At 40.1% G+C, this 12173-nt stretch overlaps 1 protein-coding gene across 1 annotated transcript in view; it reads left to right on the top strand.

Moving 5' to 3' along the window:
* The window catches only part of LOC126920099 (hydrocephalus-inducing protein-like), a 28169-nt gene that overhangs the window by 12691 nt on the left and 3305 nt on the right, over positions 1-12173 (top strand). Inside the window, 21 exon segments of the mRNA XM_050730025.1 lie at positions 469-635; positions 1647-1889; positions 2037-2260; positions 2334-2454; positions 2642-2778; positions 2851-3108; positions 3183-3846; positions 3955-4279; positions 4367-4780; positions 4899-5143; positions 5353-5652; positions 5830-6115; positions 6563-6785; positions 7035-7262; positions 7432-7736; positions 7895-8054; positions 8350-8656; positions 9445-9792; positions 9894-10063; positions 10989-11193; positions 11555-12169. Of these exon segments, the coding sequence (XP_050585982.1) occupies positions 469-635; positions 1647-1889; positions 2037-2260; positions 2334-2454; positions 2642-2778; positions 2851-3108; positions 3183-3846; positions 3955-4279; positions 4367-4780; positions 4899-5143; positions 5353-5652; positions 5830-6115; positions 6563-6785; positions 7035-7262; positions 7432-7736; positions 7895-8054; positions 8350-8656; positions 9445-9792; positions 9894-10063; positions 10989-11193; positions 11555-12169 (5945 nt within the window).

The following is a 12173-nucleotide window of genomic DNA, read 5'->3' as shown; positions in this document are numbered from 1 at the left end:
GTAAACGTATTGTAGACTGCAAATGCTAAATTGAACGAGGCAGAGAGTTCTACGTACTTTTACGACAAAGAGTTGTACGATTTTGGATCTCAGCTGGTTCTCCGTAAAGACAGAAGGTATTTCTTCGCTTTAAATATCTTAATGCATTAATTAAACAATTATACAAAGTGTCGGAGCTGCTCCGACAATTGCTACGACTTTTAGAAGAATCTATAATTATCTTCGCAATTATGTTCTCAGTGTAATTAGAAAGAAATATCAGAGGAAAGAGATGAATATTTCTAAAAGTACTACGTCTGTAGGATCATAGTTCTTTCGTTAGTGCTATGATGCGCGTGCACTCGACGATTGTACTGTTTTCGTAAAATGGTAGAATGAGAAATGCAACGAAACCGATTGCCTCTGTTAAAGAAACGAAACGATTTCCTCTATTATCAAGGGAATCGAACGCGTTCCTTCCATTTTCAGTTGGCGGATTCGCAAGTTACATCGACTTATCTGTTTGCAGGCCGCATCGTCGAGAGGCTCGGCTGAAGTTTTGCAACATTTCCGAGGTGGAGGTGGAGGTTCGCGTCTCACTGACGGAAAACGATTCCCAGTGCTTCTTCGTTCAGCCTCAGCAGCTCCTTATCGCTGTACGTTATCGGCTAACGACACGCTGTTTAATTATTCCGTAGTAGTAGTCCGCGTCTCGCAAAATCGAACGATTCTCTCGCTAACGAGAAACGAAATCTACGTAGCGAGGCAGCTGCGCGACTCTGATCTTGTCGGCCATCGCTACCAGACTCGGAATTATCACGGGAAAGTTGTTCTTGTGCGTGACGAACAATCCGAAAGTCGAAGTGATCGAGGTAACTGTAGAAATAGACTTTTGAGGGATACTGGGATTCTTAATGGACGAATTGAAGAGCTTTTGTGAAAAAAGAACTTGTAAATAAATACTAGGTGTACAAATGAATAGTCCAAATTTTTAAGGAAAGTTAACGTTTATCTAAAAAACGATACAGCAAGTTGTTCAATCGAAGTATTCGTCGTTGATTTCTTTATTTTTAAAGCAATCTATGAGGCAAGTGGTGAGTTCCATCATGGCAAAATGCTGCGTCTTTAGACAAGTTCCAATCGTCAAGTCATTTTTGTATCTAATCCACTAATTGGAACAGAGGATAATTGGAAGGAGTAATGTCTAGTAAATGAGCTGGCTGCTGCAAGATGTACTAACCAAGACACATTGATGTCTTTTGTCGTAGAAGCTGTTTGTGGCCTAGCGTTTTCACACAGCAATTTCCCTCGCAAATGCCCTCCTTTGTCAGTGGCCTGACGATTGGATCTTGTTTAACAGATTTTGAAGTTATAGAAAGCAATTTTCAGCTTCACTGAATAATCTGGATTATTCGTTCGTATACTTAATATACATATCGATCAGAAATATTTTGACATTTATTTTTTAGAAGATGCATTTTAATTAGAAAACTACAATAAATTGAACTGCAATGATCTCTTTTCTTTAAAATCATATTATCCATGTGTGATGGACGCTATTCAATTTATTTTCTAGAATCATTGTCGGTAATAAAATTCGCTCTTCCATTATTTTACATCTCGTGATCTGAAATCTTTTAATCGTTATAATTTCGCAACAAATTTAGTTGCAAAGCAAAGGTACCATGTTGGACATCGAACTGGATGAGAAAGAGTTGTCCTTCGGTCGCATACTGCTCTATCGAATAGAATATCGAACGCTGACTATCAGAAATAAAACTCCGGTTCCGTTCTTTTGGTATTTGGACGCCGAAGAACCTGCTGATCCACAGATAACGTTCACGCCTTTTCATGGAGTGATAGAGACTCGCAGCGAGCAAAAGATCGAGTTTTGTTATCACGCTACCACGGTAACATGTGTTTCTTTGATTTCGACAAATTGAAAGTTAGTTAAATATCGTGTGGAGTAACTTGGAGCAAACTTTTTAACCTTAGAGTAAACTTAATAAATATCATCTAACAAGAAAGAAAAAATTTCTTAGAGAATTTTTGTACAGGTCGGTGTGGTCCGCAAGAAGGCGATAACCTTCAAGGCATTTCTAGACGAGGACGACAACGATCCCATTTTTTACGATGTCGTATTAATATCCGGAGAAACTTACGACGTCGCAGTGGACATCAACTACGCGAATCCTATCGATTTGAAATACATAAAGGTGAACTTCGCCGCGAAGACGACTTTTTCCATGAGAAATCGCGGTGACTACGAGGTGAAATACGTGTAAGGATAGCTCCACGTTCTTCTCTTTCCCATATTATTACGAACGAAACGAGGAAGATGACGACTTTTATAGAATTACCATGGAAGACAAAGAGAAATTGGCGAAATTAAACTTACCTGCTAATTTCAAGAAGAAGCTGGAAATCGAACCAGCCACTGGAACTGTTTCACCAAATCAGGAGAAAACTGTAGAAGTTTGTATTTTAAAATATAATTTAACGAGTCACTCGCCACGTGAGTCCTGTAAATTTTCTGCACCTTTAAGTTTTTCATAAAAGTATAATATAAACAATCGCAGTTTAATTTATTGAAAGATCAAATTATTTCTCTCAATGGACTCGATCGGTTTGGCTTCTGTATGTCTCATTTGTACTGTCATAGATGATATTCAAACCGAAGACCGAGCTGACGCTTAAGGAAGCCCCGATATTAAAATGTCATTTGGTTGACACGCATAAAGAAACTACTGTAATCGCCGAGATTCCTCTCAACGTTTCTCTTGTTGCATATTACACTAGGTATGTTCTTCGATATCTTGAAAACTCTTGGATATTGAAGATTCCATGCAATTCCTCTTTGAATTACGACAGATTTCGTATCAATCCATATCCTGTGGTAAACTTTGGAGCGTTGGCCATGTGCACCGAGAAAACCATGTACCTCAATATCGAGAACATCGGAAAATTTCCGTTACACTATTCTATTCGGCTATTGCACAAACATCCTTCTGTCATGTACATGACCAAAGCGTTGCCAAAAGGATTTCCCAAGAAGACGAGCCTGACGGAAAGAAGAACCACGTCGAAGAAAGGGAAGAAATCTGCCAGAAGTGTCAAGACCGAGACCAAGTACTATATTTTGACAAATTAAATCCGGCGAAATAATGAAATACAGGAGGATTTAATTAACTTTGAACGTATAGAATCCATTCGGAGCCAGAGAGGTTGATAATAGGGCCAATTACGATAATGAAAACAGAGGGCACTGTGGACGTTGATCAAGCGGACAGCATCGCCATCAGCTGTTACCCAGAATTCGTGGGTTCCCAAGAGGAACAGATTATTATCGTGGTGGACAATAGCATTCCCGAAGACAGAGAAGGGAAAACAGTCACGTTATCCATGAACTCGTTCATGCCCACTATCGATTTCCAGGACCTCGACTCGACGTTTCAAGAAAATCGCGTGGTTGATAGAATTCAAGACTTCGACTGCCCCAAAGATGTTCTTATCGTCTCTTGGTCCTTTAAAACGATGCACGCTTTGCAAATGCGGATGTGCAATCTTATATTTCGTCTCTTTATATTTATTGTTTCTTTTTTCCAGATTGGGGCGCACACTGTGTTTGCTCGTCAAGAGAAATCCCTCTACTTCCGGTATATCAACGTGCTGAGCACTCACGTAACTTGTTTCAAATTGCATAACCGTGGCGTAGTTGCTGCTAACGTAGAAATTCGCTTGATGGAAGAATCTTTGACGCCAAATACAGCAAAATCTAACACGTTTATCGTAGAACCGACGAACGACCAGATTCCTCCAATGAGTCACAAAGTGTTCACAGTGTCTTTTACCCCGCACATCATAGAGGTGAATTCGTGGTGATTGAAATTATTACATTAGAGAGAGAAAGAGAGAAAGAGAGAGAGAGAGAGAGATTAAATGAAACTCTTCGAAATTATCTGGGGATGTTTGCAGACGTTTCAAGAAACGTTTCGAGCAGCCGTGGTTTTGCCTTCGCATCTCGAAGCAGACCAGCTATTCATCAAACTGATAGGAGAATCTTGCGTGCCGGAAGTGGCGATTACAGAGCCAGTGCATGGAGCACGGGAAAGACCTACTTTGAACTTTCCTCGTACATTGATCGACGAGAGCAGTTACAGATATCTCGCTTTGGAAAACATCGGATTCATTAAGGCGAAAGTCATCGTGAAGATCGACGAGGATTTGAATAACGCGTTCCTCTTTTCCGCTTGCTCGGATACGCAGCATTTACTGCAAATTTGGGAGGATTACTGTGATGGTTAGCCATTTAACCCGCGTCGTAAATTTACTTGAAAAATGAAATTATTCATATGAATTGTTAGAATAATGACGCGCGGATATAATTGAGAAAGAAATAAAGGTAAAATATTTGCACGAGTTGGAATTGACGCGACCATCTTCATCCTAGCGTTAACCCCATCTCAACGTTATAAAGAAAGAGAGAATATGTTACCAAACACTTGTAATTTTGTCGTTTCAGAGCCACGCGATCGATGTATCGTAGTTCGTTTGGCACCCGGAAACGTAGCTCGCTTCAAAGTAATCTTCGCTCCGACTGAAATCGGGAAACAGTATGGAAAAATTCGTTTGCACGTGATCGATAATCCGTACGAGAATCTGTCGACTAATTTGGAAGGCGAGTGTTACGTGGAGCCGATCGTCCTGGACGGCTTGCAATTCGAGGAGAATAAACGTAAAGTCGTGACCGAAAATCACAAGGTCCGGAGAGCTTCGTCCAAGCAGAATTCATTGGTTTCAGGTGAAAGGCAATTTAAACGACTGTACAAAATTGAAATTCGAACGATTCATCTGTCATCAATTTTATTCAAACTTCGCTGTTTCATTAACCATGACGTAAGCGGAAGTGTGTTTTGCAGCTTCGAGCAACTCGATGCACTCTGCGTCTCTGACCTACATTCTCGACTATGGACTTTGTTTCGTTAGCAAAATGTACAAAAAGACATTCAAGATTGCCAATAAATCTACGGATCGATGGTTTCGTTTCCAATGGAGTGCACATCCGCACGTTGTGTTCGAGCCATCTATTGGACATATCAAGTATCTCACGTGCAAAGAAATCGTTGCTACTTTCCTGGCACCTGAACCTGCGAATTACGAGAACGTACGTTTCCGAAATGTAACCTGTTGTCACTGAATCGTGGACGAAATAATTTCCAATATTCCACCGTCTTATGGTATCATTTCCTTGAAAATGCAATATTACATCTGATCTATCATTTTTCTACGACTTCAACTCGTGTATTTCACGTTCACAAACGTTAGTAAATTGTTTTAAATAACGTGCTCTTTACCTTTCATTCTTCCTTTTAGATTCGTATCGAGTGTTTGATATGCGAAATTCTGGTAGAATATTCGCAACACGAGTTAGTAGGTTGGGACGATAGACAGACGGAGGTGCGTTGGGAGCGAGTACATCATGATCTGATGGATCGAATAAGCAACATAGACTTGTTCCTGAAGAAAATCGTGGAACCAACGATCGAGGCAAAGCACGAAATTTTGGCTGGAACGAACAGATCCATTGATCTTCTATTAAACGCCATTGTTGCATTTTCCGAATGTTTGTGCACTGTTGAAGAAATTTGCTTCAATGATACGCTGATGTTTCAGGTCAATTTTCTACCTTGCAATCGGATAATTAAAAACTAACAAAAAGAGATTTTTTTAACTAGAAACTCTAACAACATAAATAGTTCGCGTATTCGTTGCACATCCTGGAGCAAAATTACGTCTGATACCAATAAAAATTTCAATCGCGTTGGAAACAATTGCGAAATTTCATTGCAGACCAGGGAGTACAAATTCTTCCTATCGAATCCAGGGATCGTAGATACGGTGTTCGCCTGGAAGATAAACATGGACGAACAGTATCCGAAGAGGTACATAGGAGACGGTTCGAACGTGACTTCCAGACCGAGAACCGCGGAGGAAACCCGCTCCCAGAATTCGAGATCATCTAGGGGAATCTTCTCCGCAACAAGTGAACTCGGTCGCAGAAATTTCGGCCAGGATGAATCGAGCGCTGGGGTCAACACGAATATTTTGTCGCGACGATGCATGTCGTTCGTTTCCGGTAACTGTATATCATTGCTCGTAAGAAGACTGTGGACTTTTATGCATTTTGAAGATTGAAAGATGCTAAAATACACAGAATTCACGTAAAACGTAAAAATACAAAAAATATACAAAAAATCCAAACTTAAATCCAGCTTTCGTTTCATTATTTCTGTACCTTCATAAATATGAATTTGCATAAAAATCCACAGTCCACCAATAAGTTATATATATTGTACATAGCAAGATTCATAGTAATAGTATGTGACTTTGACTAAATTCTACAAATTAATGGCAAATTAGCGATTAAAAGGAAAACATGAATGATCTGTATTTCGATGTATGTAATTAATTTTTAAAAAACAATTCCATGGTATCATAATATTCTTCTATTTCATTCGTGCCTTTTTCATCCGTTCTGTCATTAGATTATCTTTCATGCAAAATAATATTTATAATTTTGCAGATAGCGTTGATATGAAAGATGCTTCAAGCACGAAACAATCGGATCTGTTCAGCAGTACCGCAGGATTATCGGGAAGAACCACCGACAGTTGGTTGGAAGGCGAGGATCTGCCTTTCGTAATTTATCCCGAGACAGGAACGATATCACCCGGACAATCTGTGGAATGTACATTAAAATTTTCACCCAAGGATGTATTTTATTACAAGGCATACCTTACGTGCAAGTATGAATCTAATGAAACCATGTCTTCTATTTCTTTTTTAAGAAAGCAGCGGTATTAAAATTCAGTATGTTGTTAATTAATCTTATATTACCAAAATTCCCCTTTTATTTCATCGTCGAACTAAATATGTATCTTTTCAGCTTGCATATCAATTATTTCCCTTTAACCGAGCCCGCTCTATCATATTTTGTTATATATTAAAAAAGCCTTGGAAATGGAATGAATTTTTCAAAACTTGTTGAAATATAGCATAGAAAATCACGAATCGAAGCAACCGAATCTGACAATTCCCGTCGTAGCAAGAAGTTTGCTGCCTTACTGTCACTTCGACGTACAGGATAGCGACTACGTAACCAGTGGAAGACGAGATCCATCGCTACCTGGTCCCTTGGGATATGAAATAGACGATCCCACTTTGTGGCAGAACATCAGGGTAATCGAATTTAAAGTGGTTGGCGTGGCCGGAACTCATGTGAAGTAAGTGTACTACATTGTACCGTTTGTAAAAGACGTTTTGCTTTAACGAAGTTCAGTAGAAAAGTAAATAAAAAGAAATCTTCTTCGAACAACGATTGAAGCGTTCATTACAGCTGCGCGAACCTTGAAATAATGTTTAAACTATAAAAATGAAAATGTACGATTTCAGAAAATTCCACCTGATCAACCCCACTGTAGACGATTATTATTTCTCGTGGACGAATCGATCGGCTCTTGGACCAGGCGAGATATCGAATTTTCATTGCGCGGTGACCGAGGGTATTGCCGAACGTGGAAAACGTACCGACCTGGCTTTCACATTTTTGGCAGAGAATGTCGGCGTCTTCGAATCATTCTGGCTCTTTTCCATCGATAGATACAATCTGGAGTGCCTTTTCCTGCTTGTCGGCATCGTAACCGAACCGTCGGTGTACTGCCTCACGATTCACGTGAAACTCAAGCCAACGATCTTAGGTTGGACTCGAAGCATTCTTACCGTGAACCACCCAACGTGTTTCTCTTTCTCATTTCTGTTCTCTCATTCGGAGCACAGTTGCATACAGGGTGTCGCGTTTTATTCGTTTCTATCGCTTGTACGTACGACCTCACGGAGGATTTTATTCTGTTCTCAGGATTCAACGTGAGAGATTCGTTGAAAATATTGAACAACGAGGATTTTCATATACCGTTTAGCGTGTTAGAGGAATCTCTTTATTCCGAGGGTAAATTTCAAAAGCTCAGCGTAACGCCGATGACTGGAACTCTGATCTCGAAGAGCGAGCAACATTTCTGGTCATTGTTATTCTTAACAATAATTAAAAATCTATATTTTTAAATACTCATGTCCCTGCTCGAGTACTATTCATTTTCTTCTTTACCTTGAAACCAATCTTCTAGCTTCACACAAAGTCCTTTGCGATATCCCATCTATACGATTTTCCCTCTTTTTCCGCTGTTTTTCCAATATCGATTTATATCGGTAACACGAAATCCTTCGCGTTTGTCAGATGATTTTCGAATTTTACGCTTTCTACGCGAGATACCGAGCAGTATGGTAGGATGAATGTCTTTTTTAATTCGTCCACAGGGTCGAGTATCATCCAACCCAGGTCGGTGAATTCCACTTTTCCATTCAATGCGCCGTGAAGCTGATGAAAAATCCCCTTACCATGTTCGTGACCGCCTCCGTTTACGATATCGTGTCTTCGGTTTCGTATTGCAAGCTCAACGGCGAAATCGTGCGAGCTTCCGAGAGTAAGGAGAACGTCATCGACCTGGGCAAGGTGAATAAACCGGTTCCGAACATCACGAAGGAAGAAAGGAAAATGTCATCGCTGATTGGGGATGCTTATACAAATTTATATTTCCATGAATACAACTATAGGAATAGAAGCTAATCAAAGATTTGTTTCGTCTGTTAAATTTTGTAACGAGTACCTTTTTCTTGCATATTTTATACCTTTTATACGATTTTGCAATTTCAAATTTAACATAAATGTATAAGTATTCGCAGTCTAATTGCCACGCACGTTTAACACTTCGACTGCCACGTTGATCTGAGCTCACGATGGTCATTGGTGACCGGAGCGTTTGAACTTCTTACAATTGTAAAAATTATATGAAAATTGACAGTTAGTTTAAGTTTGTTTTTGCCGTAACGGAAAATTAAGAATACATAATGAAATAATATGAAGTAATGGTAAAGTTTATTATTACAAAAATTGCTGAAAATGTTGCCCATTCTGCCGAACACGTGCTTCTGCTCTTCCACTTAAATTTCTACGAACATTTTCTAAGTCGATTTTCTCGAAAACAAAGCCTCAAACGAAAAATTTTTATTCTATATTTTCGACTTCTTTTTTCGCGTAGAATCATCCCCTTTCCGCTTGTACCACCAGTTACCAACCACCCTGTATATAGAATGAGCAAATACCGTTTACCAATATCTTCTACACGTTTCAACGATATATTCTGGACATTTTGCTTACGAGAAAATAACGAATGCGAATGTTTTGTTGAAATAAACGAGGCCTTGTTATAATACGTCGCTATCAACTGTTACCAAGGCGCCACGGTGGTCACCCGTGACCACCAATAAGATAAACGGTCCATTGGGGAAGAATATCGTCTTACATCAACAATTTATTATTATTTTGCCATTATATGCTTTGAATAATAAAAATACTCCTGTGGCGTCCTGAGCGAATCGTGTGATTTCGGCGTGGCAGTCAAAGTGTTAAGGATGCAACAACGCGAATTGAAAAGAAATGAAAACGTGTCTTGTTTTCGCCCGAAGATAATGCCCGAAGTACCGATTAATCTCAAGTTCGACATAACGAATGCGTGTAAAGTAGCGTTCTACTACGCTTGGGAGCTTGGTATGACGCCAGAAATTTCCTGCAGAAACGCGTATAGCGTGACCACGTCTCAGAAGCAGGGCCATGTGACCAGCGAGAATCGATCCGCCTGTTATCTGACCCTGACAACGTATCAAAAAGTTACAATAAAGGATCATTGCGTTCTTCTAAAGGTACGCTAATCGCAAGCGACAGCAAAACTTCTAAAAAATCTTCCAATCTGCGTGAAATATTTCACTTGACAAGTGTAACGATCTTTGCTACTTCTCCTCAGATATCCAATGGTCCCACTTACAAATTCACGTTGAAAGCTACGTCCAAAAGACCTGCCATCGAATTCAGCTTTAATCGCTACGATTTCGGACCTTGCTACATTCAGCAACACAATGCAATCTCCTATTGCGCGGAGCTTCGTGTAACGAACTCCGATGATGTGGCTTTTATGTGAGTTTCTTTGTAAAAATTCACTCGTGATCAAAATTTCATCAAAATCGCATATCACGCTTGGCTGATGTTCCTCGTTAATCATTCCCTCGGATACGATAAATTAAGCTGCTTAAGTTTACGACGTGAACCCTCGACGCTACAATTTTTTCAAATTTTTTAAAACTTTCCCAGGTTCCTCTTACCGCTCGTCGAAGTAAAAAATGGAGGACTAGAAGTCATTTACCACTTTATGGCCGTTGTATCTCTCGTCTGCGGTTTATAAGAGTTTCTAAGCGCTCGTTTCTGTACGCTTAATAGTAATCGCGTGTCATAAGACTACAGCTCAGCTTCGGTACAGCGGAAATCAGTGGACAGGGGTAGAACTGATTTGCCAATTAAACTAACGTAATTGTAAAACTGACCGTTAATTCTAAAGACGAGAACTATTATGTAACCTGCTATTTTAACATTTTAATGCTCAGGGACATTTTAGGACGTCTTTTGTAAATTGTACGTTATTCACCGGGAAAGTATCTAGGCGTTTTTATTCAGAACGTGATGTAATTAAAATTGCTCCGCGATATTTTTATACGGTAGAATCGATAAAATATTCGCTATAAATTATTTTATTGCCCTTATCCTTCTTATTTTATCTCGTTACGTCATTTTTGCCTCTTATATCTTATAATTTTGTGGGCTGGATTTTCTGACACACGAGCATATTTGGTTAAGAGATTCATCAACTTGTTAATTAATTTCGCGATACGTACTGTAATTGAACGATATAATTTAAACCAAACTGTAAGTAAAGTGAACTAAAATAATTATGCTACATATACGACCATTAAAGCGTTAAAGATTCAAGCGTTTTGCAATTCTAGTGTCAATGTATTAACGAGCCTGTGATCCTTTCTATTTATCTTACGCAATTATCGTAACACAGAATCGAATGTAAATTCGAAGAACAACCACACCTCTCCATCGACCTAAATTCGATATCAGAAGCGCTGGCTGCACGCTCTACGATCACCATACCGATCGTTTTTCGACCATTGAAGGAGATTAAGTACCACGAATGTTTGGTGTTCACGATCAACTCGGCAAACGAGAAGAGGATAACGATTATTGGCGAGGGCATTGGCTATAAAGTAAATTATCCGCGATGTTGCGCCGAGCAACGGCTTGTTAAAACTTTCGTATAGAGATAAGGAGGTTGCTCGTCAGGTTTTTCGCGACCGGGATCCGGTTCTCCACGGAGTGAAGTCGACGCGACGGAAAGCGTAACAAAGCAAGTTTCTCGGTGCTACGCGCTCAAAGAGCAACTCTCACGACACATTAACTAACGTTTCGCCGAGATACGTACTCGAATTCGCTCGAGGATCAAACGTTAATCTCTCGGAACTTTCCAAAATCCGAGGTGGCACGATGGCAATCTTCGTATCTCGAATGAAAAATCCAACCTTTTCTTTCCTATCGCTATCTTAAAAGGCGCGTATTTCGAATTTCTAGCGTCGGTATCCAGCGTTACACTTTGTAAGTGTTTTTCAGGTTCGTTTGGTGAACCCGCGCGATCAATCGATAGATCTTGGTAACGTTCCCGCTCGCAAGAGCGTCGTAAGGAAGATTCCGGTGATAAACGAAGGTCTGGCGCCGCTTGATCTGAGATTCGGGATCATGAAGTATCTAAATGGCTACGACGAGTACCGCGAAAGTCAGAGATATTGTGACCCGTCGGAAGACGAGAGCGAAATGGCTCAGGCATCCATTGTGGAGATCAAACGTTCCTGGACTATGGATCAAAGGTTTACAACCGGCGAACCGAAACTTTTGGACGTTCTGAAGATCGAACCATCGTCGAGCGTAGTTTTGAAGCGGAATAAGAGGGTCAACGTGTTGGTCACTTTTAAATCTCCATCGAGAATGAGATCGTTCGAGACAAAGGTGGCCTTTCAATCGTCTTCCATGATCCTGCCATTGTTTTCGGTGCGTGGAAGTTGCGTAGGAGCGGAATTTCGATTAAATAGGAACCATATCTTTTTTGGTACTGTAGTTCAGGGTTGTACAGAAGAGTCTAAGGTGATATTAATGAACACCGGAGATTTGGGCTCCAGGTTTGTCGATAATTAAT

Source organism: Bombus affinis, chromosome 9 (genome assembly GCF_024516045.1).
Source record: "Bombus affinis isolate iyBomAffi1 chromosome 9, iyBomAffi1.2, whole genome shotgun sequence".
NCBI lineage: Eukaryota > Metazoa > Arthropoda > Insecta > Hymenoptera > Apidae > Bombus > Bombus affinis.
Note: the sequence above shows the minus strand (reverse complement) of the source record. Positions and strands in the feature narration are given on the sequence as shown.